At 38.7% G+C, this 23,346-nt stretch overlaps 1 protein-coding gene across 8 annotated transcripts in view; it reads left to right on the top strand.

Annotated features, from left to right (window-relative positions):
* Window positions 1-23,346, top strand: part of OSBPL1A (oxysterol binding protein like 1A) — a 359,956-nt gene that overhangs the window by 123,537 nt on the left and 213,073 nt on the right. For 7 of the 8 annotated variants that reach the window (XM_069099804.1, XM_069099806.1, XM_069099802.1 and 4 more), the window contains one exon: window positions 10,337-10,443. In XM_069099804.1, the coding sequence (XP_068955905.1) occupies window positions 10,337-10,443 (107 nt within the window). Of the gene's footprint in view, window positions 1-10,336; window positions 10,444-22,310; window positions 22,831-23,346 lie in introns of those variants that run through there. The other variant, XM_069099809.1, reaches the window with a different exon arrangement.

Raw genomic sequence — 23,346 nt, 5'->3', positions numbered from 1 at the left:
AAAAAAAATGAGGAAGAATGGAAAAAGTAACAAAAGCAACCAAAACATTGAAAAAATATGAAAATATGTGTAATGGGGGTAGCTAGGTGGTGTAGTGAATAGAGCACCGGCCCTGGATTCAGGAGGACCTGAGTTCAAATCCAGCCTCAGACACTTAACACAAAAACTAGCTATGTTACCTTGGGCAAGTCACTTAACCCCAATTGCCCTCCAAAAAATAAAAGCAAAAAAAAGGAAGAAAAACAAGAATATATATGTAATCTTCCATACTCATGGACCTCCCACTTCTGTGAAAGAGTTGGGGAAAGTACCCCCCCCATCCTGAAAAATCCTTACTTGATCTTTCCATTCCTTCTAACTCTTGTTCTATATCTCTTTTGCCCTTTGTGACTAAACTCCTTAAAAAGACCTTCTATAATAAGTGCCTCCACTTTTTCTTCTCTCACTTTCTTCTTAACCCCTTATATTCTGGCTTCTGATCTTATCATTCCACTCAAACTGCTTTCTCCAAAGTTGCTTAATGATCTCTTAGTTGCCAGATTTAATGGCCTTTTCTCAATCCTCATTCTCCTTGACCTCTCTGCAATCTTTGACACTATTGATCACTTTTCTCCTCTTTGAAACTCCCCAATCTTTAGATTTTGGGGACACCACTCTCTCCTGTTTCTCCTCCTACTTCTCTAATCACTCTTTCTCATTCTCCTTTGCTTGATGCTCTTCCATTTCACACCATGTCACTGTAGGTGTCCCTCAGCTCTCTGGCCTGGACCCTCTTCTCTCCTTTCTCTTTACTGTTTTACTTAGTGATTTCTTCAGCTCCCATCAATTTCATTACCATCTCAATGGTTAAGATTCCCAAATCTACCTTTCCTGTTCCAATCCCTCTGCTTATGTGAAATCTTGCGTTTCCAACTGCCCTTCAGACATCTTAAACTGTATAATAGACATCTTACATTCAGTATATCCAAAATAGAACTCCTCTTTCTCCCTAAATCCTCCCTGCCTAAACCCTACCTTCTCTCTTTAGAGAGCAATGCCATCCTCCTAATCCCTCAGCCTTGCCACCTAAAAGTTATTCTGTGCTCTTCACTTTCACTCTCCATATCCAAGCTGTTGCAAAGTCCTGTTGGTTGCACCTTTGCAACATCTCTTGTATATGCCCCTTCTCTCTTCTGATAATGCCACTACTTTGGAACAGGCACTTACCACGTTATGCCTTGATAATTGCAGTAGCCTGCTGGTGGGCCTGCCTAACTCAAGTCTTTCTCCATTCCAATCCATTCTCCATTCAGCCACTAAAGTGATTTTCCTAAAATATAGGCAACTCTCCTACTCGAAAAATTCTAGTTGCTCCAGGAATTAATACAAAGTACCCTGCCATTGAAAGGCTTTTATAATCTAGTGCTCTCCTACTTTTCCAGTCTTCTTACACTTTAGTCCTCAACATGTATTCTTTTAACCAATGACATTGGCCTCCTGTCTATTCAGTGCTTCTTAAACTGTGGGTTACCACCCCATATGGGGTTTTCTGAATGCATAAGGACTAAAAATTAATTAAAAATCAAATGCATAATAAATCCGACTTGTTTGCCTATGTTGCATCATGCAGCTTCACGACAGCCTTGTTTCTGAATGCACAGCATATGCAGTTTGCACTGTTCACGCTGTCCCATCACGTAACACCAACGAGCACTCTGAAATGTGAAAAGGGGTTGCAAGTGGACACATCTTAAGAAGCCCTGGTCTATAATCTGTTATTAGTCCATTGGCTAATGGGCCATTGTCCATTCTGAGAGTCTCTGGCTCTCCTTCCTTGCCTGGAATGCTCTTTATCTTCTGTTCCTGGCTTTCTTTAAGTCCCAACCAAGATTGTCTTCCCTAGGAACTCTCCCCTAATCATCTTCATTCCAGTGCTTTCCCTCCTTTATTTTTTCCCTGTTTATCCTGTATATAGTTTGCTTTTATGTATTTCCTTCCATTGGATTATAAATTCCTTGAAGTAAGGGGCTGCCTTTTGCTCCTTTTTGTATTACTGGTCCTTAGCAGAGTGCCTAGCACATTTGTCGTTCGGTCATTCGGTTGTGTCTGACTCCGCATGACCCCATGGAGCATAGCATGCCAAGCACTTCTCTCCTCCTCAGACTCTGTCCAAGCTCATGTTCATCATGTTCATTGCATCCACGACACTATCTGTCCATCTCATTCTCTGCTATTCCCTTTTCCTTTTGTCTTCAGTCTTTCTCAACATCAGGGTTGTTTTTTTTTGTTGTTTTTTTTCCTGAGTCCAGTTTTCTCATTATATGGCCAGAGCATTTAAACTTCAGCTTCAGTATTTGACCTTCCAGTGAATAGACTGAATTAAATTCATGACCTATTTGATTCTCTTGCTGTCCAAGAGACTCTCAGATGTCTTTTCTAGTGCCAGAGTTTGAAAGCATCAATTCTGTAGTGCTCAGCATTCCTTATAGTTCACTCTCACAATCATATATTGCTACTGGAACAAAAAAAAAACAACCATAACTTTTGACTGTATGAAATTTTGTCAGCAAGGTGATATCTTTGTATGCTCTCTGGATTTGTCATTTCTTTCCTTCCCTTCCAAGGAGCAAGAGTCTTTTAATTTTATGATTGTCATCACCATCTGCAATGATCTTTGAGCCGAAGAATATAAAATCTGATACCACTTTTCATTTCTTCTCCCTCTGCTTGCCAGAAAGTGATGGGACCAACTGTAGCACATAGTATTCACTTAATGGGTATTTATTGATTAATTGGTGTGTATGTATGTATCTTATTTGTCTATTTATCTTGAATACTAAATCCTTATCTGAAAATTTTTATATAATTTTCCCCCATTTGACCACTTCCATTCTTAACCTACAGACATATGTTGTATGTACAGAAACTTTACGGTTTCATATAATCAGAATTATCTATTTTATCTTTTGTACCTACCTCTATCTCATATGGTTAAAAATACATCTCCAACTCATAGCTATGAAGGGCAAATAATCTGCTCTCTTTTAATCAGGTCAAATATCCATTTAGAATTTATTGTGGAATATTTTGTAACATGTTCGTCCAGGGGTGGGGAACCTGTGGTTCTGTGTTCTATGAAATTTGGATTCAGTCAGAGGACTTGAGGACCACATGTGACCTCAAGGCCACAGGTTCCCCACACTTGTAAATTGATCTAAACCTGTTTTGTACCAGACAGATTTCTAGTTTTCCAACCAGTTTTTGTCTAATAAGGAGTTCTTTCCTAAGTAATTTGTGTTTTCAAATATTTCAAATACTGGATTATTGAATTCAGTTGTTTCTGATTCTCCATTGTCTTGCCTGTTTTATTGATGTATCATGTTTACTTTTTAAGCCATTTCCAAAAGGTGTATGTTTATATTTTATGTAGTTTTGGGCATAAAAGTGTGGTACTTTGTTAAAGGCTTTTTCTCTATTGGTATGATAATGTGGTTTTTGATGTTTTGGTTTTTTAATATGATTGATTGTGATGATTTTTTTAATGTACCATCATTGTTTCCGTGATACAAATCCTACTTAATCATAATGATTTCTTAGATATATCGATGTAGTCTGCTAGGATTTTATTTAAAAGTTTTGAATTATTTTCATTAATGGTCTATAGTTTTTTTTTTCCCCATGTATCATTCTTTTCTGGTTTAGGTCTTATATTTGTCTCATAAAAAGGATTCTGGTAGGATTCTTAATTTTTTAGTATATGTGAAGTACGTATATTAATGTCTTTTTTTTTTTTAGAGTTGAGAAAGTTTATTATTATGCCATTACAGCGGGCAAGAGTCCTTTAGGGGACCTGCGTATATTCATGTCTTTAAAATTTTGATAAAAATCTCCTATGATTCTGTTAGGTCCAGGAAATTTTTTCTTTGATCATTTCTTTGAAAATAGAAATCTTTCCTTTTCTGAGATTAGGCTATTTAAGATCTCTATCTGGTCTTCTGATAGTTTGCATATTTTATACTTTTGAAAGTATTCCCTCATTATTTTTGTACTATTAATTTTGTTAGGTGATTATTCTTTTTTATTTCTTCTGCTTATGTTGTGATATCACCTTGATCATTTGCTGTTTTATTGATTTGATTTTCTTCATTGTTTTTACTTAGATTAGCCAATGGGTTTATCTATTTTCTTAGTCTTTTCTAAGACCACAGTGGTGCAGGCCTTCATTACCTCATGCCTTTATTATTGCAGTAATCTTCCGATGGGTCTGTCTGCCTCAAGTCTCTCCTTATTCCAATCTACCCTCAGCCATTAAAATGATTTTCCTAAAACGTAGGATCCTGTCACCTTCCCCCCACTCAGTAAATTCCCCTATTGCCTACAGGAGCAAATACTCCATTTGGCATTCAAAATCCTTCATAACCTAGCCCCTCCTACCTTTCCAGTCTTCTTACACCCTGCTCTTGAATATGTGCTCTTCCATCTAGTGACACTGGTCTCCTGACTGTTCCATGAACGAGTCCCCCATGCCTAGAATGTTTTCCCTTTTCTCCTCCTACTACTAAACTCCCTAGCTTTTTAAAAGTCTTTTTCTTTTTTTGCTTTTTGGAGGGCATTTGGGATTAAGTGACTTGTCTGAGGTCACCCTGCTAGTTTTTGTGTTAAGTGTCTGAGGCTGGATTTGAACTCAGGTCCTCCTGACTCCAGGGCCAGTGCTCTATTCACTGTGCCACCTAGCTGCCCCACTTTTTTTTAAGTCTTAACTAAAGTCTTGCTTCTTACAAGTTTTCCCTAAACTCTCTTAATTTTAGTGCTTTTCCTTTGTTAATTTTTCCTTTTTATCTTATCAGTAACTTGCTTTGTACATAATTGTTTTCATGTTATCTCTCCCTTTAGACTGTAAGCTCTTTGCAGGCAGGGGCTGTCTTTTTCCTTTTTTTGTATCCCTAGTTTTTAGCACAGTGCCTGGCACATAGTAGATTTATTGATTGATTTTGAATATTGCTACTTTATAATATAAACTCATAGTCTAAAATTGTTATTTCCCCTTTGTCTGTACCTTTTCTTCATTTTCTCTTTGATATTCTAGCTCTTATATTCTCTGATTCAACTTTAAAACTATTTTATCTAATTTTATAAGGTACCCCTTTCATAGTTTTTTTTTTTGGAAGAGCCTTGAAACTCTATACCTTCTTTAGGTCCTGTTAACATAAATTTTAAGTGCAATATGTTATAAATGAAAGCAAGTATATCTTTTAAAATGTAAGCATTTTAGAAGAGGTCACAAAGCAGTTTTTGTATTCGCAAAAGTTATTTTTAGGGGCAGCTAGATGGTGTAGTTGATAGAGCACCAACCCTGGAGTCAGGAGGATCTGAGTTCAAATTTGGCCTCAGACACTTAATACCTGTGTGACCCAGAGCAAGTCACTTAACCTCAATTGACTAAAAAAAAAAAAAAGTTATTTTTGGTTTTAAAAAGTTACAGATATCAGGGTAAACTTGCAATAAAAATAATTGTTTACTTTTATGTGCAGAAACATAATGGCAGATGACTTTAGATATGAGTTATTAAATGGCTAAAATGTGTTTATCTCTTACAGATACTTTCCTATTTTACTTTCCTGTTCTACATTATGTTAAATAGCAGTGTATAAACGGTATTATATTAAATATTAGATACTCAATGTCTTCTGCTAGGTGCTTATATCATATATTGGGCTCACCAGGCTCTGTAAATAAAATTTGTTTGTGATTGCTTTTTGGGAACTGTAGCTCTTTGGTGAAATTACATAACTTGTAACCTAGTTTTAGACCACAAAGTTGGGTTGCGGTTGCTGTGTTATTTTTTCTTGGGAATTTTCTGCCAATGCAAGTCCTTGAGATACCAAAAAAAAAAAAATTCCAAAATCAAGTCACCTGTTTTTTTAGCAACACATGTGCTTTCTTTGGAAACTCTAAGCACTCCTTGTGTAAGCAGTTGGTGATGCAGTGGCTAGAGGGCTGAACCTGGAGTCAGAAGATACGAGTACCCTCTGACCTCACATAAGTATTAACTCTGTGACTCTGAGCCCATCACTTAATCTCTGTTTGTCTCAGTTTCCTTCACTATAAAACTAGAATAATAGCACCTGTCTTTCAAGGCTGTTGTGAGGATCAAATGAGGTAATGTTTGTTTAACAAAAGATCGTGCTTAGCACAGTGCCTGGCACATGGAAGGCGCACTGTATAAATGCTTATTCCCTTTCCCTTTTACTATCCTAATTATGCCTGTTTTTTGAAATTGTATATATGCATTATTCAGAGAATTCATGATTCAATATTCACCATATGTCAACACATTGTACAAAGTGCTTGATTATATAGATAGCTAATTGGCATAGCAGAGTGCTGGACTGAGTTGCGAAGATTTGCGTTAAATTTTTTTTGTTTTTTTGTAAGTCTACAAGCATTTATTAAGTACCAATGTGTACTAGGCACTCTGCTGGAGATACAAAGAACAATCCCTTCCCCTAAGGAGTCCAATCTAGTGGGGGAAACATTTCTGGTCCAATTGTAGCCAAGTTGGGCGGGGGGTGCATCTAGGGGATCTGGCCCTCTGCCTTGGACTGCGGACTATGTTGGCATTTCCATTTGGGAGGGGTGGGGGAGGGCTGGGGAGGAAGAAGAGGGGAGAGGTGGAAGGAGAACCTTTCAGACCCATCCATTCCTTCCTGCCACTTTCCAAGTAGGTATTGCCCCCCCCCCCCCCCCCCCGCACCATTGGGCGATGGATTGATCACGGACGACCTCGTTGCCTCCCTCCCTTCTTCTACCTCCCCCCCCCTCCCCCCCCCCACCAGCAGGCTTTGACTGCCTCAGCTACTAGCCAGGGCTGCAGACAGACTTCACAGCCTCAGTAGAATCTGTGTGCTGGTGTGGCTGCTGCTCCTAGGGGACTGGGAGACAGTGACAAGGCTTCTTCCCCAGGATGCCTGAGGACAGGGATGGAAGCAACACCCTCCTCTGTGCTGAGGCAACCTCCCATTGTTGCTTCCCACTGGACTCTGGGCCTGGGGAGACTGCTGGCAGCTGGTTGGCTGGTGCCGGGGAGATGACCTCACTCAAAGAGCCACCAGAGGCCAGGGTGGCCGCTATCATCCCCATGCGCAGAGATGCAGAACTGGAGGATGTGACATTCAGGTCAAGGAGGAGATGGGCACGCCGTGAAGAGGGACCAAGAGGCTTGCATGCATTTTCTGTTGCCAGGCCAGCCACTGTCCACCACACCAGGCTGTGGCTCCAAGAGAGGGGTCAGTCACACACAATCCTAGAAAAATCTTCACCAACTTATGGCCATCAAAATCCTGCCCCATTTTGTTTGCTTAAGTGAAATGGCTACAAGGTACATCCTGAGGTTAAACAAAGACTGTGGGTCTTTAGTTTTTGGGTGGTTCACCCCTGGATTAACCTTACTTTGTGTGGCACTGGAGGGCAGAGTAGTGACCAGCTAGAGGGAGGCTGATTTCAGCTCAACATGAGGACTTTTTTGCAATCAGAGCACCCTGAGAAGGCCTCGGGAGGTACTGAGCTCCCACCATGGGGAAGTTGCATTCAAATATTGCCTCAAATACTTACTAGCTCTGTGATCTTGGACAAGGCTTTAACTTCTCTCTTCCTTATCTATGAAACAGGGATAACAATAGCACTTAGCTCTCTGGGTTATTGTTAGATTCAAATGAGATAATATGTTAAATGTTTTGCAAACTTTAAAGTTGATTATCTTTATTATTTTTGTACAGCTTTTTAAAGGCTTTTTAAAAAGAACTATCAAAATCATTCTCTTAGGAAATAAATTATTAGACTACATTATAAATTTCTTAAAGGCATATGTTGATCTTTTATTTGTCATATCTTACCTAATAATTTAGTACATAGCATCCTACCATCTGTCTGTTAAAGGGCTAGTCAGGCCTTTTGCCTCATAATTGCTTCTTTTACAGTTAAATATTAAAGGAGCCTTTGTGATGTGTTTATAAGACTCTTAATGAAGTCTGTCAAGTAATATTTAACATTATTTGGAATTCATTTGTTATGTAGTCTAGGTTTTATGATTAAGGCTAAAATCTTAACATATTTTATTATTAAGTAGAAATATGTAAGATTACAATTGGGATGGGATGTGTCCTTTAACAAATATTAAGCGTTTATGTTCAAGTAACAAAAATGAATATGATGATTTCTGAAGAAGTTAGTAAGCTAGTTAGAAAAATAGATAACCCACTGCACAAATAGCTATATAAATTTGTGGTAAATGCACAGGACAAATGTAACCAAAGTTTCATGAGAGCTCAGAGGAAAATTATCTTGGGGAATTAGAGTTATTTTTACGGCAGACATGACACATAGTGTTATTTATCACTGGGCGGCAGATCTGGAAGAGACTTCAAAGCCATCTTATGCCCTCTGTTCTTGAACAGGAATCCCTTCTCTGACATGTCCTGCACGTGGTCATCTGGAGTTCACATTAGAGCTTTCATGAAGAAACCCAGTGCCTCTGAATGTTGCTTCTCTGTTCCAATTCTTCCTTGTGGGTCTGAGCCCAACAATGCCAGGTGGCACCATAGTATACAGAGCTCTGGACCTGGAATCAGGAAGAAATTAAGTTAAAATCCAGCTTTAGATGCCAACTAACTATGTGACACTGGCAAGTCCCTTAGCCTCTCAGCCTTGTTTTTATTAACTGTAAAATAAAATGGGGATCATAATACTACCAACCTTCCAGAGTTGTGAAGATCAAATGAGATATTTGTAATATGCTTAGTATAGTGCTTGGTACACAATAGATGTTCAAAAAATATTTGCTTTTTTCCTTCCTTCTTTGCTTAGGCATCTGGTGGTCCTCATCCACCCAGGAGCTTTACGATATTGGCTCCAGTTTTAGTATGGATATCTGATCAGCTTTAGCCCTACTGTGTATCAGAACTCCTGAACTCAAGCAATCCATTGTTAGGCAGTTTTTCTTTATATCAAACTTCATTCTACTTCTCTCCAATTTTTATTCATTGCTCATAGTTATTATTTCTGGAGCCAGGTAGAATAAGTCTCTTTCACATAATAGACCTTTAGATAGGTACTCGAAGACACTATCACATACAGTCAATCTTCAATTTTCATGGTGGTAAAGTCCTATGTGAGAGTCAAAAATACAAATGTTGATACACTGGACCTATGGGAAATAGGGGGTTAGATTCTTATGACCACCAAAAACTAATCTTTTGCAAGAGATTGTTGCAAATACACTTTTCTGCATTGAGTTCTTTGTAACAAAACATTAATTCTGTTAATATTTACTTTTCCTAACATAGTAACCATGAAATGACCCATAAAATGCATGACACAAAATAAAATTGATAGCATGCAAAATATTATTCCTCCCTAGAATTCTGTGACCTTTTGTGTTAACATCTCAATTAAAAAACAACAAAAAAAAATCCATTGATTTCAAACAGTACTATACTGCTTGTATAGTATAATATACACCTATCTTCCTTGGCTGCCTCAGAAAACCAAAGGAAAGGTTGCTGGGACTTTAGTTACTGCTGTTTAAGGCTCTTGAGACTGGTGAGGTCCCTGACACTCTGAATACACAGGGAGCTCTTTGCTTTACAATGGTAGCATAAGCAAGACCAGTGAAGTGCTGCGTAGGATGCCAGCAACATAAACTTGCACGCGTTGTGGCTCTTGTTTTTTTCTCTTCTGTATATATCCATGAATGTGCATGGTTGCCAGTGTGAAAATGAAAATGAGGTTACTAATAAAATCATATGAATTCTAAATACACACATGTTGAGTATTGACTGTACCTCCCCAGTTCTGTTTTCCAAATAAATATCTCTAATTCCTTTATTTGATCTTCCTGTTGTACAGCTCCTATTAACCTCACCATCATAGCTTCCCTCCCCTGCATATTCTTCATTTTGTTAAAACCCTTTTAAACCTGTGCCCAGAAATGAATAGTTATTCCAGTTGTGATCTGACTGGAGTATAGTGGTTCTATTTCCATCTTCATTTTAGACAATATACTTTTTTAATGAAGTTTAAGATTATATAAGCTCTCTCTATCTATATCTATATCTGTGTATACATACATATATATGTACACACACACATACGCAAGTATGTATAATGTGTGTGTGTTTCTATATTCCTCAACAATTAGTATGTAATCCTCAATCAGTAGTATAACTGATAATAGTGATGGCTTTTGTATTATTTGGTCAGTATAGTTCAAAGGCAGCATTACGTTAATAGTCTTTGAAGCTCTTTGTATAACATCAGGATTGCTAAAATCCCATTAGTTTTGTTGCTTTTTTATTTATAGAAATCCTTCCATCATTTCTTCAGAAAGTTGAAGCTGTCTCTGAAGCCTCTGGAGAAACTTGTGCAGCTTTGAATGATTGTCTTAATCTCTTCACCAGACAAGAAGGGGTAGGTATTTTGATGCTAAATTATCTAGGAATTATTTTGGTCCTATATCAGCATATTGGACAGCATTTCTTATGGCTAGGAGAGAACTATATTTCAAGTAACCCAAAGTTATATTTTTGTAGTTTCCTACTATAAAGCCTAAAAGCTAAAATATTAATGAAAGACTTGCTTTTCACAATTTAAGTAGTGTTGTGAGGTTTGTTTGCCTTTTTTTTAAAGCAATCGGGGTTAAGTAACTTGCTCAAGGTTACACGGCCAGTTATTTTTTGTGTGGGTGCCGAGTATCTGAGGCTGGAACCGATCCCAGGTCTCCCAGTGCTGGGGCCGGTGCTCTTACTTTACTGTGCCACCTGACCGCCCCTAGTGTTGTGAGTTTTTAATATCTTGTTCATCTAAATCACAAACTGGGAGGGGGGCTGAGGGGACACTATTTTGAGTAATTTGAGGAGAGAAAGCTTTTAAGAACTCAGGAGATTTGGAACGGTTTCTTTGAGGATGGGTTAGCTATGTGAGCTTGGTCTTGAAGGAAGATAGAAGAAGAGGGGAGAGTACATTTCAAGTATATAGCCTCACCCAGCATAGAATAAGAAGATGAAATGTCGGTTTTGGGAGTAGCTTGGATCATAGGGCTTGTTCCTGGAAATTTAATTTGGCTACATTATATATTGTTAAAAGAGTAATGATATAAAAATTAATTTGGAAAGGTACATTGGAGCCAGAATGTGGAGAGACTGAGGTATAGGCTTTGTAGTCTATATTTCATCCTAGAGGCAGTAAGGAATTACTGAAGGATTTTGAGCAGCAGAATAATTCAATTAGACCTATTCCTCAGGTTATTTTGGCAACTCATATACCCATAGAATGTTGGGATGATTAGGGACCTTGGAGGTCAACTAGTCCAACCCCTTCATTTTACATATGAGGAGACTGGGTCTCTAAGTGATGAAGCTACGTATCACAAGTTGGCAGATTCTTCTGGTTTATTTGTTTTTCTCTCAGTTTACTCCCACAGGTGGCTATAATTAAACAGTCAATCAACAGGCCTTTATTAATCTTACGCTTTATATTCCAGGTAGTCTTATAAGTGCTAATACAAAGAAAAAATAGTTCCTTTTAGAAATTTATATTCTAACAGGTTAGACATCACATACATAATTAGGTATATACGAAATGCCTACAAAGCAAAGTTCAAAGAAAAACATAGCCCAGGGACAAATTCATCTAGAATTCCTGAAAGAGATGAAGCAGGCATTTGAAAAAAAAAAGAGCTAAAATGTTTTTTAAATGAAATGAGAGTATTTGAGGAGAAAACATGGAAAAAAAATGAGAGTTCTATGGGGCTAATTCACGTGGTGAAGTGAATAGAACACCAGGCCTGGAGTTAAGAGGACCTGAGTTCAAATCTGGCCTCAGACCCTTTGCACATTTACTAGTTGTGTGGCCTTGGGCAAGTCAACCCCAATTTCCCTGCCTTCCCCCCTCGAAAAAAAAAAAGAAAAGAAATGAGAGCTATGGAAGAAAGAATCGAAAATGTATGAAATAACTGGTTGTCACAAGAGGTACAAAAGCTTGCCCAACTTAAGTTCCCTGAAAGTTAGAATAAACCAAATTGAAGCAAAAGACCTTAAGAGACAACAAGAAATATTAAAACAAGTGAAAAGATGGACAATATGGAAGAAAATAATGAGGTAGCTCAGAGCAAAAGCAGCTGGTCTGGAAAATGGATTGAGGAAAAAAAGGATTAAGAATCATTAAACTGCTTGAATGGAATATTTCTTATTTCAAGAAACCATAAATGAAAACTTCTCAGCCTGGAACCAGAGGGCAAAGTACATATAGAATTCATTCATTAACTACTGAAAGAAACTCCAAAATGAAAATTCTCAAGACTTTTATCACTAAAATCCATAGCTTCTAGGTCAGAGAAAAAAATGCTGCAAAAAGTCAGAAAGAATTTAAGTATCAGGAATCCACAGTCAGGAACTCCACCTGACTTAGCACTTAACACATTTAGCAGTGAAGAGCTTGGAATACAATAATCCAGGGGACAAGAATAGCTCAGCCAGCAAAAATGAGTATAATCATGTAGGGAAATAATGGCCCAGTAATGAAATGGAGGACTTCCAAGAATTCCTGATGAAAATGGAACTGCATAGAAGCTTCATAGAATTTTAAAGTTTAAAGTTAAACAAAAATATAAAAAGGTAAACACTAATAAACATTAAAAAGGACTAAACAAAGATGAACTACTTATATTCTAATATGGTGAGATGATAGATGTGTTGTATCTGAAACGTGGCATCATCGTGTACCCTAGAGGGGGTCTGATTGAACAAAAGGCCTAAAAGTAATTCTTTTGGGTCTTGATGATCTTAAGAGAAGTAGGCAAAGAAGTAGGGGTGCAAGATTGCTGACTGAGAGCCTAGTACAACCTTGTTTTTCAATCGTTCAGTTGTATATGACCCCCTATGTGGTTTTCTTGGCAAAGATATTGCAGTGGTGTGCCATTTTTCTCTCCAGTGGATTAAGGCAGATGGAGGTGAAGTCACTTGCCTAGGGTCACACAGCTATTGAATGTCTGAAGCCAAATTCCAACTCAGGTTTTCCTGACTCCAAGCCTAGTGCTCTATACACTGAGCCATCTAGCTCCCCACTATCCCTTTTCAACAATCTTGAAGATATACCAGATTTGAGTTCTGATTGAGAAAGCAAAGAAAAGCCCATAATGACCAATTTTTTTTTTCAAAATGTTGTTTGCACGAAACATACTTGAAATGGAAAGATCCATACAGAGCTAAAATGAAAGACTGGAACAGAATCCATTGTAGTTCATTTAAAGTAGAAAAGGCAAAAGTTATATTCTTGATCTCAGAAAAAGCAACAGAAAAAAAAATTAAAAGGGATAAACAGGAAACTCCATTTTGCTGGAGGGTAACATAATGGATTAATGTCAGTGCTAAACTGATATTAATATCTGTATTAAATATATGAACTAAATGGCCTTAACAACTACATTCTTTTTTTTTTTTTTAAAGCAATCGGGGTTAAGTAACTTGCTCAAGGTTACACAGCCAGTTATTTCTGGGTGTAGTGCTAAGTATCTGAGCCCAGGATTTGATCCCCAGGTCATCCCAACACTGGAGCCGGTGCTCTTACTCACTGAGCCACCTGGCCACCCCTAAGCAATTGGGGTTAAGTAACTTGCTCAAGGTTACATGGCCAGGTGTTTCTGGGTGGGTGCTAAGTGTCTGAGCCCGGGATTCAATCTCCAGGTCTTCTCAACACTGGAGCTGGTGCTCTTACTTGCTGTGCTACCTGGCCGTCCCCATTCTTTTTTTAAAATATTTTTTAAATTAAATTTTATGTTTATTTTTAGTTTACATTATTCATTTCCACAAGATTTTGAGTTATAAATTTTCTCCCCGTCTGTCCCCTACCCACCACCCCAAAACAGTGATCCCACTGTATACCCCCTCCCCCAATCTACTCTCTCCTACGTCCTCCCCCAGTCCCCCTTTTGACTTTCCAGGAGGGCAAGATGGATCTCTATACCCCAGTGCCTGTATATCTTATTTCCCAGATGCATGTAAAATAATAATAATAATAATATATATTTTAAACATTTGATTTTAAAACTTTGAATTACAGATTCTTTCCCTTCCTCCCTTGTCACCCACCCTTACTGGGAAGATAAGCGATTCAGTGTAGGTTGTACATGTGTAGCTATGCAAAATATTTCCATAGTGGATATATTGTGAAAGACTGACTATATTTCCCTCTGTCCTATCCTGACCCCCACTTGTTCTATTCTCTACTTTGACCCTGTCCCTTTTCAAAAGTGTGTGCTTCCAATTTCACTCCCCGCAAACCTGCCCTCCCTTCTATCATCCCCCCTCTCTAATAACTACATTCTTAAAGGAAAAGTTAAATGATTAACAGGATGACATAAATAGTAAAACTATAATAGTTGGGGACCTCAATTTATCCCTTCTCAGCCCTAAATAAATCTAACTCAAAAATAAACCAGACGTTAAAGACCTGAATAGAATTTCCTTTGTAATATGGTGAAAGGTTAAAGCAAGGATTTCTGTTATTAACATTTACTAGGTAACTAGAAACTTGAGCCATAGCAATAAGGTAAGAAAAAGTAAATTAAAGCAATTGTTGTTCATCCTTTATTCTCAAAGAAGACCAATGACATCAAGAGAGTGAGGTCTTGACTTCCAACTGAATCGGATTCATGTGAGGCAGAGCTGTACAAAGTCATTAGCCTCACTATCTCCTACAGAGTCTGAGTCCAGGAGTATGACATAGGTCAAGATGACTGGTGAGAGCCCCAAATTAAAGGAGTAAGCATAGACATAGAGCAAACAAAACCATTATGTTTTGCAGAGAATATAATGACTTAGAAAACTCAGAAAGGGAACTAAAAAAATTAAAACAGTTAACAACTTCAGCAAAGTTGCAGGATATAAATTAAACCCACAGCAATCATCAGCATTTTTGAATATTAATTACAATGTCCAGTAGGAAGATATAGAAACAAATTTCATTTGAAATAATTAGAGAAGGCATAAAATACTTAGGAATATACCTACCAAGATGTGTGTAAGAACTATAGGAACACAATTATAAAATACTTTATGTAAGTAAAATTTATTTAGGTTTGTAAAGGTTAAGAATACTAATGGAGTCAATGAAGAAAAATGGGAAGGAACAGGCAGAGTGGTATCTGATCTCAAACTTTACCACAAAGCCATAATCATCGAATGACCTAGGTAAGAAATAGAGAAATTAAACTAGGTACACAGTATACAGAAGCATATGATCATATCACCCTGGTGTTTGATAAATAGCTGTTGTTGTTCATTCACTATTATTAACTCTTTGACCTGTTAGGAAAACTGGAAAGTAGTCTTCTAGGAACTAGGTCTAAACCAACATCTTACACTACATACTAGAAAGAGCTCCAAATGGGTATGTAATTTAGACATAAAGGTTGATATCATAAGCAAATTAGAGGGGCATGGAAGACATTACCTGTCAAATCTACAGGTGAAGAGTTCATGACCAAATAAGAGATCATGACATTCATAGAAGGTAAAATTGTACAATCTTGATTACATAGGATTATCAAGTTTTTTGTTTTTTTGTTTTTCTTTTTGGAGGGCAATTGGGGTTAAGCGACTTGCCCAAAGTCACACGGCTAGTAAGTGTGTCAAGTATTTGAGGCTGGATTTGAACTCAGGTCCTCCTGACTCCAGGGTTGGTGCTCTATTCACTGCGCCACCTAGCCGCCCCAGGATATGAATTTTCAAAGGAAGAAATCCAAGTTTATCAAGAGCCACATTTGAAAAATGCTCTAAACTATTAATACTTAAGAAAACACAAATCTAAACAACTCTGTGATATACACATTAGATTGGCTAATTTGACAAAAAGGAAAATGATAAATGCTAGAGGGCCTGTGGGAAAACAGATATTTTAATGTGGAGCTGTAAACTGGTTCAGCCACTGTCCTGGGGAAGCATCCTGAAACTATGAAATAGTAGTAGACTATCACAATAGCTCAGGCAAGAGATTATGATGGCTTGAACTAGGATCATGGCCATGTGAATATTGGAAAATGAAAATTTGGCAGTAGATTAGACTTGTCAGGTGAATAAGAGTGAGGATATAAAAACCTAAGGGACTGGGACAGTAGTGGAGCCCTTGATACAGAAATTGGGAATGGATTTTAGATGGTGGTACCCTCGATAAAAGGCAGCTAGGTGGCACAGTGGATAAAGTGCTAGGCCTGGAGTCAGTGAGACTCATTTTCCTGAATTCAGATCTGACCTCAGACATTTGCTAGCTGTGTACCCCTGGGCAAGTCACTTAATCCAGTTTGCCTCAGTTTCCTCATCTGTAAAATGAACTGGAGAAGGAAATGGCAAATCACTCCACTATCTTTGCCAAGAAAATTCCAAATGGGGTTGTGAAAAGTCAGACATGACTGAAACAACTGAACACCAGCCCTTGATAAAAATAGGGGTAGTTCTGAGGGAAAAGAACAGTCAGTTCTCTTTTGGACATCCAGTTCAAATTTTTCAACAGGCAAGTGGTAATGCAGGACTGGTGCTTTGGATAGAAAGTTGGACTAGGTATAGATCTAGTCATCATCTGAATATAGATAATCATTGAACCCACGGGAAACTGATAAGATCATCTAGTGAGAGCATAAAGTGAGAGAAGAAGGCCTGGATAATGTATTGGGGGACACTAACGAGTGTTTCATGGATTAAGATCTAGCTAGAGGTTAAGAAGGAGTGGTCAAACCAGTAAGAGGAGAGCCTAGGGAATGCTATGTCATTGAAATGACAAGAGAAGATAGCATACAGGAAGAGATGGTGATCAACAGTGTCAAAAGCTGTAGACAGGTTAAGAAGGATGAGGATTGAGAAAAAGGTTTGGCAGTTAGATCGTTAGGTCACTGTTAAATCTTGGAGAGCTCAGTTTCAGTTGAATGATGAAATCAAGAGTCATGTAGTCAATATCAGATGGTCAGATCAAATGAGAAATTTTTTTTTAATATGTGGATTTGTAGTAGCATAGAAGGAATACCAGTAGATATGGAGATATTGAAGATTAGAGAATGATGATGATATTGGAGGCAATCTACTGGAGAAGATGGGACTACCTGAGATCAAGTGTACATGTAGAGGAGTTAGCTTTGGCAAGAATAATCACCTTTTCATATGCCATTGGAGTAAAAGACAACATAGTGATGGATAAAATCAGAGGGATATTAGAGGTCTCTGTAAATAGCTTTAATTTATTTGGTTGGATATATGGTAAGCTCTTATGTGAACATGTGATGACGTAAATTTGTTCCTGAACATAGAAATGAAATGCTTTTGGGTGATGGAAGATCAAAAATATTTCCTATGTATATGTGAAGATGATAAGATTTAGGTCCTAGTAGTTGATTAGATTGAGGAACTCATAAGTCAGAATATTTGAGGGAAAATATATATTTTGAAGTTCCTAGTATGAGGTCAGGAGTTTTGGTGAAGAGGGAGACTGTGATCTAAGCATGGGACTTACTGTTATTGGGTTCCCAATAATCTCCTCCAGGTTCAGGAATAAGTGATAAATTTGGGTAGAGTAAACTTCAAAGGAGGAGAAGTTGCTGAGTGATTACAGGGACAGTTTGGAAGTGGCCATGGGAAGCAGAGTTATGATTTGACAACAGAAAGCATTACTGGGATGCCTTTTTTGGGGGGGGGGGGGCTTTGAATGAGTATACTTTATTTAAAGGAAACAGAATAAGTAAAGGGATGTTACAGGGAGGTGCCATTATATTTTTTATTTTTTATTTTTTTTGGTCTTTATTAATTTGTTTGTTTACTTTTAGTTTATAATATTCAATTCCACAATTCCCCATGGCAGCATACAATCAAGTATAGGATCTGCAAATACTTTCACATTAGACATTAGTCAGGTTATAAAGAAGGATCGTATCAGATGGAATGAACAATGGGAAAGAGGAAACAAAACCAAACAAGAAAACAAAAAAGATCAGGTAGTTTGCTTCAGTCTGGATTCAAACTCAGTTCTTTCTAGTTCTTCTTCTGGATGTAGACATCTCTCTCCATCATGAGTCTTTTGGGGTTGACTTATAACCCTGCATTGCTGAGAAGAGTCCAGTCTATTACAGTTGGTCGTCACACATACATTGTGTCTGTAATTGTGTACAAATTTCTCCTGGTTCTACTCTTCTCACTTAGTATCAGTTCGTATAAGCCTCTCCAGGCTTATACAAGTCCATCTGCTCCTCGTTTCTTATAGCACAATAGTATTCCATTACATTCATATACCACAACTTGTTCAGCCATTCCCCAGTTGATAGGCACCCCCTTAATTTCCAATTATTTGCCACCACAAAAAGAGCTGCTATAGTTATCTCTGTACATATGGGTTGGGATGCCTTTTAATTTTTGAGAGAAATGTAGTGCTTAGAGCTATTTCATACCTAGTTATAGCTGGTCTTGGGTGTCCTAGGATTTGAGTTGAAAATCTTGGCTCTGACACTGTTGTTTTAACTTTGGGCAAGTTGTTTAACACTTAACCTCAATTTCTCTTTTTTTCTTTTGTTTTTTAAAATTACCAGGCTTTTTTTTTTTCTTCTACCTTCCTCCCCTCTTTCCCACCTCCATTGTGGGGAAGGTGGGGGAGAAAATATTGACTATGTCTAACTGTGTCTCATTCTGCACCATTTCTGTCAGGAGGTGGGTAGCAATATTTATCTTCCATCCTCTGGAATCTTGATTGCCATTTCATTGATCAGACTTCTTAAGTCTTTCAAAGTTGTTCATTTTAAAAATGGTATTATCGTTTAAATTGTTTTTGTTCTGCTTGCTTCACTTCAAATCACTTAGTGCACTTGGATTTCTCTGAAACTCTCTCTTCATTACTTGCAACACAATACATTCCATTACATTCATATATCATAATTTGTTCAGCCATTTCCCAATTTATAGGTAGCCCCCTGGTTTCTAGTTCTTTGTCTCCACAAAAAGAGCTGTTAAAATATTTTTTGACATATAAAACTTTTTCTTCTTTCTTTGATTTCTTTGGGGTATAGGCCTTGTTCCAATATTTGGAGGGTCAAAGAATATATAAACTTAATAATTTTGAGGGCAGTTCCAGATTCCTTTATAGAATGGCTAACTGGAAGCTCCACTAAAAGTACATCAGTGTGACTTTTCTCTCAGTCCCTCCGACATTTGTCATTTCCTTTTTTGTCAGTGTTGCCAGGTGATAGGTATGAGGTGGAGCCTCAGGTTGTTTTGATTTTTATTTCTCTAATTATTAGTGATTTTTGGAGCATTTTATCCTATTACCACTCCAGTCCATCCTTCCTTCAGCTGCCAAAGAGATTTTCTGAAAGCACAGGTAGACCATGTCACCCCATTTCATACTCTCCTGCCTCTCAACTCCATAAACTCCAGTGGCTCCCTGTCACCTCTAGGATCAAATACAAGATCCTGTTTGGTATTCAAGGGTCTTCATAACCTCACTTCTTGCCTCTTCAACTTTCTAGTCTTCTTGTACTTTACTCTTTGCCATGTAATCCTAAATTCAGTGACACTGGCCTCCTTTTTAAAAAAATTCTTTTTTTTAAATTAAATTTTATGTTTATTTTTAGTTTATATCATTCATTTCCACAAGATTTTGAGTTACAAATTTTCTCCGTCTTTCCTGTACCCACCACCCCAAAACAATGATCTCACTGTATACCCCCTTTCCCAATCTGCTCTCTCTTGTATCCTCCTCCATTCCCCCTCAGACTTTCCAGTAGGGCAAGATGAATCTCTATACCCCAGTGCCTGTATATCTTATTTCCCAGTTGTACGTAAAAAAAAAAATGAAAAAAAAATGTATATAAAACATTTTATTTTAAAACTTTGGATTCCAGATTCTTGCCCTTCTTCCCTCATCACATACTTACTGGGAAGATAGGCAATTCAATATAGGTTATACACGTGTAGCTATGCAAAACATTTCCATAGTGCATATATTATGAAAGACTGACTATATTTCCCTCCATCCTATCCCGCCCCCCACTTGTTCTATTCTCTACTTTGACCCTGTCCCGTTTCAAAAGTGTGTGCTTCTAACTTCCCTCCCTCCCAACCTGCCCTCCCCTACATCATCCCCCCTCTCATCCCCTTCCCCCCTACTCTCCTATAGGGTGAGGTTCCCTAGTTAGTGACACTGGCCTCCTTGACGTTTCACAAATAAGACACTTTTTCTTTTGGTGCTTAGCATTTCCTCAGACTGTCCCCCATGCCTGGCTGGATTGCTCTCCCTCCTCATTTCTACCTACTAGCTTCCTTCAAAACCATTCTAAGATAGCATTTTCTACAGAAAGCTTTTCCCAAACCCTTTTAATTTTAGTACCTTCCCTCTTTTAATTATTTCTAACTTATTTCCTGTATAAAGCTTCTTTGTACATATTTGTTTGCATTTTGTTTCCCCCAATAAATAGTGATCTCCTTGAGGGCAAGGACTCTCTTTTGCCTCCTTTTTTTATCCTCAATGCTTAGCATAGTGCCTGGCATATAGTAGGTGCTTAGTAAATCCTTAATTACCTATTTACTGCCTATAGATAGCTTATATTTCTTCTCTTGAGAACTACTTGGTGATACCCTTTCACCAAATATCAGTTGGGGAAAGAATGAGCCTCAAATTATCAAATAAGGTGGTATTTGTAAGGTGCTTAGCACAGTGCCTCTAACATAGAACAAACTAAATAAATGCTTATTCCCTTACTCTCTTCCCTTCTCTTGCAATTTCTTAAACTTGCAAATGGAGATTAGCACTTGAATAACTTGTTTTTCATATTTTTGTGAGAAAAACACTTGGTAAACCATTATTATTATGGAAATCCCCTTGACATCACTCAGATGATGAATAGGGAGCTTACCAAATTTATTACAAGTTAGCCCATGTTGAATTGAATGTACTAGTTTAGCACAATCAGAATCCTAATAAAAAACTATCCCTCCATTTAATCTGAAAGGACTTTAAGATTACTACTTCGAGAAGAGACTTCAGCCTTCATTCTGGAGTCTGTCATTAATTTTATGAACGGACCTTATACTTTGATTTCCTAAGATGTAAATTTGCAGGGTCTTAGAAGTATAACACCCTGATCAGTTCACTATTTATATTTTAGGAATATAGGTAAATGTCAGAAAAACAGATCTAGGTGTTAATTCATTGCAACAGACATTAATTAAGTGCCTAATATGTGTGAGGCCTGTAATTGGGCAGTGTTCTTGGGTAAAGTGATGGGGTCACTCTACATTCTTTAGGGTTTTTTTCTTAAGTTTTTATTGATATCTTTTGTTTTTACACGATTTTAATTTCAGAATATTTTTCTTTCACTCCTAACCTGAGAGCTGTTCCTTGAAACAAAGAATAAAAAAGAAAGATTAAAAAAAACACCAGTTTGGGTTAGGTATGCTTTCAAGACAAGTTTCAGCAGCTGCATCTACAGGACCTGCATAGTAATTTTTATATACGTTTACAATAATGATCCTTGAAATGCTGAGAGTACTTAAGCGATCAGGGAAAGCACAGTGGAGTATCCACTATGACAACAAAGTAGCCCCATATGTTTAGAAAGATTTTCATCAGTGTGTAAAAGTTGTTAGTCCTTTCTTCTTTTACCCCTTCCAATTAGCCAGAAATTATTGAGTATTCAGGGACATTGAGGTTTTGCTGTACTGTAAAAATTTAATCTAAGCAGATCATTGATTTTGCATTGTGTTGTGCTCAAACTTTAATCCTTCTTTCATTTTGCCAGAATCAGTCAATAAAGCATTTAATGAAGTGCCCAGTGTGTCAGGTGTTTTGCTAAATGCCGGTGGATACAAAAAATCCCAACCCAAGTCCTTCCCTCAAAGAGCTTACATTGCAATGATGGAGGCCACACACGTAGTATAATCATATAATATAATAAATGTATGCATGTATCTTAAAGATACAGAATAAATTGAACCTGACCTTAGTCGCAAAGTAACAGCCTTTCAGACCTACTAAATGCAGGTATTTTAATAAACAACACTCTTATGTAGGTGAAGCTTCATTTTTTGAGGAGACAAATGACATTTATTTACTCAGAAAGTTGGCTTGAATGCTGTATGAAGATGTTTGTGAGTAATAAGGCATTCATGGGAGGTTTTCAGCATGTCTAACTGGTGTGTCCTGTTAAACTAAGAGCAGTGCAATTTTCTTCCCAGCCAAAGGGAGGGGTTGGAGAGAATTGCTTTGACTTTTAAAAGGGGTGGAGTTGTGGGTGCAAAGCTGTCTGGGGAAGAGCCCCTAGAAGGTGATGAGGGTCAAGTCGGGACGCAGCCTACATTTCTGAGCGTGCATGTGTACGCAGCCTGCTTTAGGACCTCGCCGGCGCCTCTACGCTACTTGCGTCCGAGTAGCAGGCTTCTCACTTCCCGTCCCAGAAGAATCCGGACAGCTGCTCCGCGCTGCTCCTTTTCCCGAGGGCTTGTTTGCAGGGGCTCTGGCCGCTCCTCCCTCCGCTCGCGGCTTGCCCCGCCTTTCCCGTTTTCTACATGTGACTCGGTGCCTGTCTGCAAGGAGGGAGGGAGACCAGGGCAGAAGACCAGGATCAGACCAGGAAAGCCCAGCTCCCGGGCCATTTGCGGGGGGCGCAGCTCCGACGGGTCAGCCGGCGCCCACCGAAGCCAGAAACGACAAGTACTTGTCCCGCCTGGGCCCCGAGGACCCTGACCCGCCTCTCGCCGTAAGCTGTTGGCCGAGGGTCTGCAGCCGCTGGCGGGGCTCTGCCCTGGCGCTCGGAGTCGGGCTCTGAAGAAGGTAACCACCGGAGTCGGGGCTCCGGGAGACCTTGCGGGGCCGCGCAGGGTCGGGGCTGCTCTAGCTTGGGAGGTGGTCGATAGTGGGGGGTACCGAGAGCTTCCCGAAGGTTGAACTCGAGTCCTGGGAAATCGTCCGGAGGAGCCCGCAGTATGCAGGCGCCTGGCTGTGTGTGTGTGTGCGCGTGTGTGTGTGTGGTTTATTGACATGTCCAGGTTATCGGGCTCTGAAATGGGTTGCAAGGGAGGGCAAAACTGGACTTGAGCCAAGAATCCGCGGGAATGGCTTCTGGCCAAGGTTGGGAGGGGGGGTTAGTATAGCCCCCGAGAATTGGTTAGGGTGGGGTGAAGAACAGGAAGCTGACCCCCATCGTGCCTGACTTCGGAAAATACTGCAAGGTGAATGCTTAGGTTGTCTTCTTGGGGGCTGGGGGGGTGGGGTAGGTATTGCTCTGGGAAGGAGATGGAACTCGAGTTAAATACGCCTTTGGTTTTTTTGTTTGTTTTTGGTTTTGTC

This window comes from Petaurus breviceps, unplaced genomic scaffold, assembly GCF_028583685.1.
Source record: "Petaurus breviceps papuanus isolate PSGF00001 unplaced genomic scaffold, PetGlider_PUasm1.0 38, whole genome shotgun sequence".
Classification (NCBI taxonomy): Eukaryota; Metazoa; Chordata; class Mammalia; order Diprotodontia; family Petauridae; genus Petaurus; species Petaurus breviceps.
The sequence above is the reverse complement of the archived record's forward strand: the minus strand, read 5'-3'. Positions and strand labels throughout refer to the sequence as shown.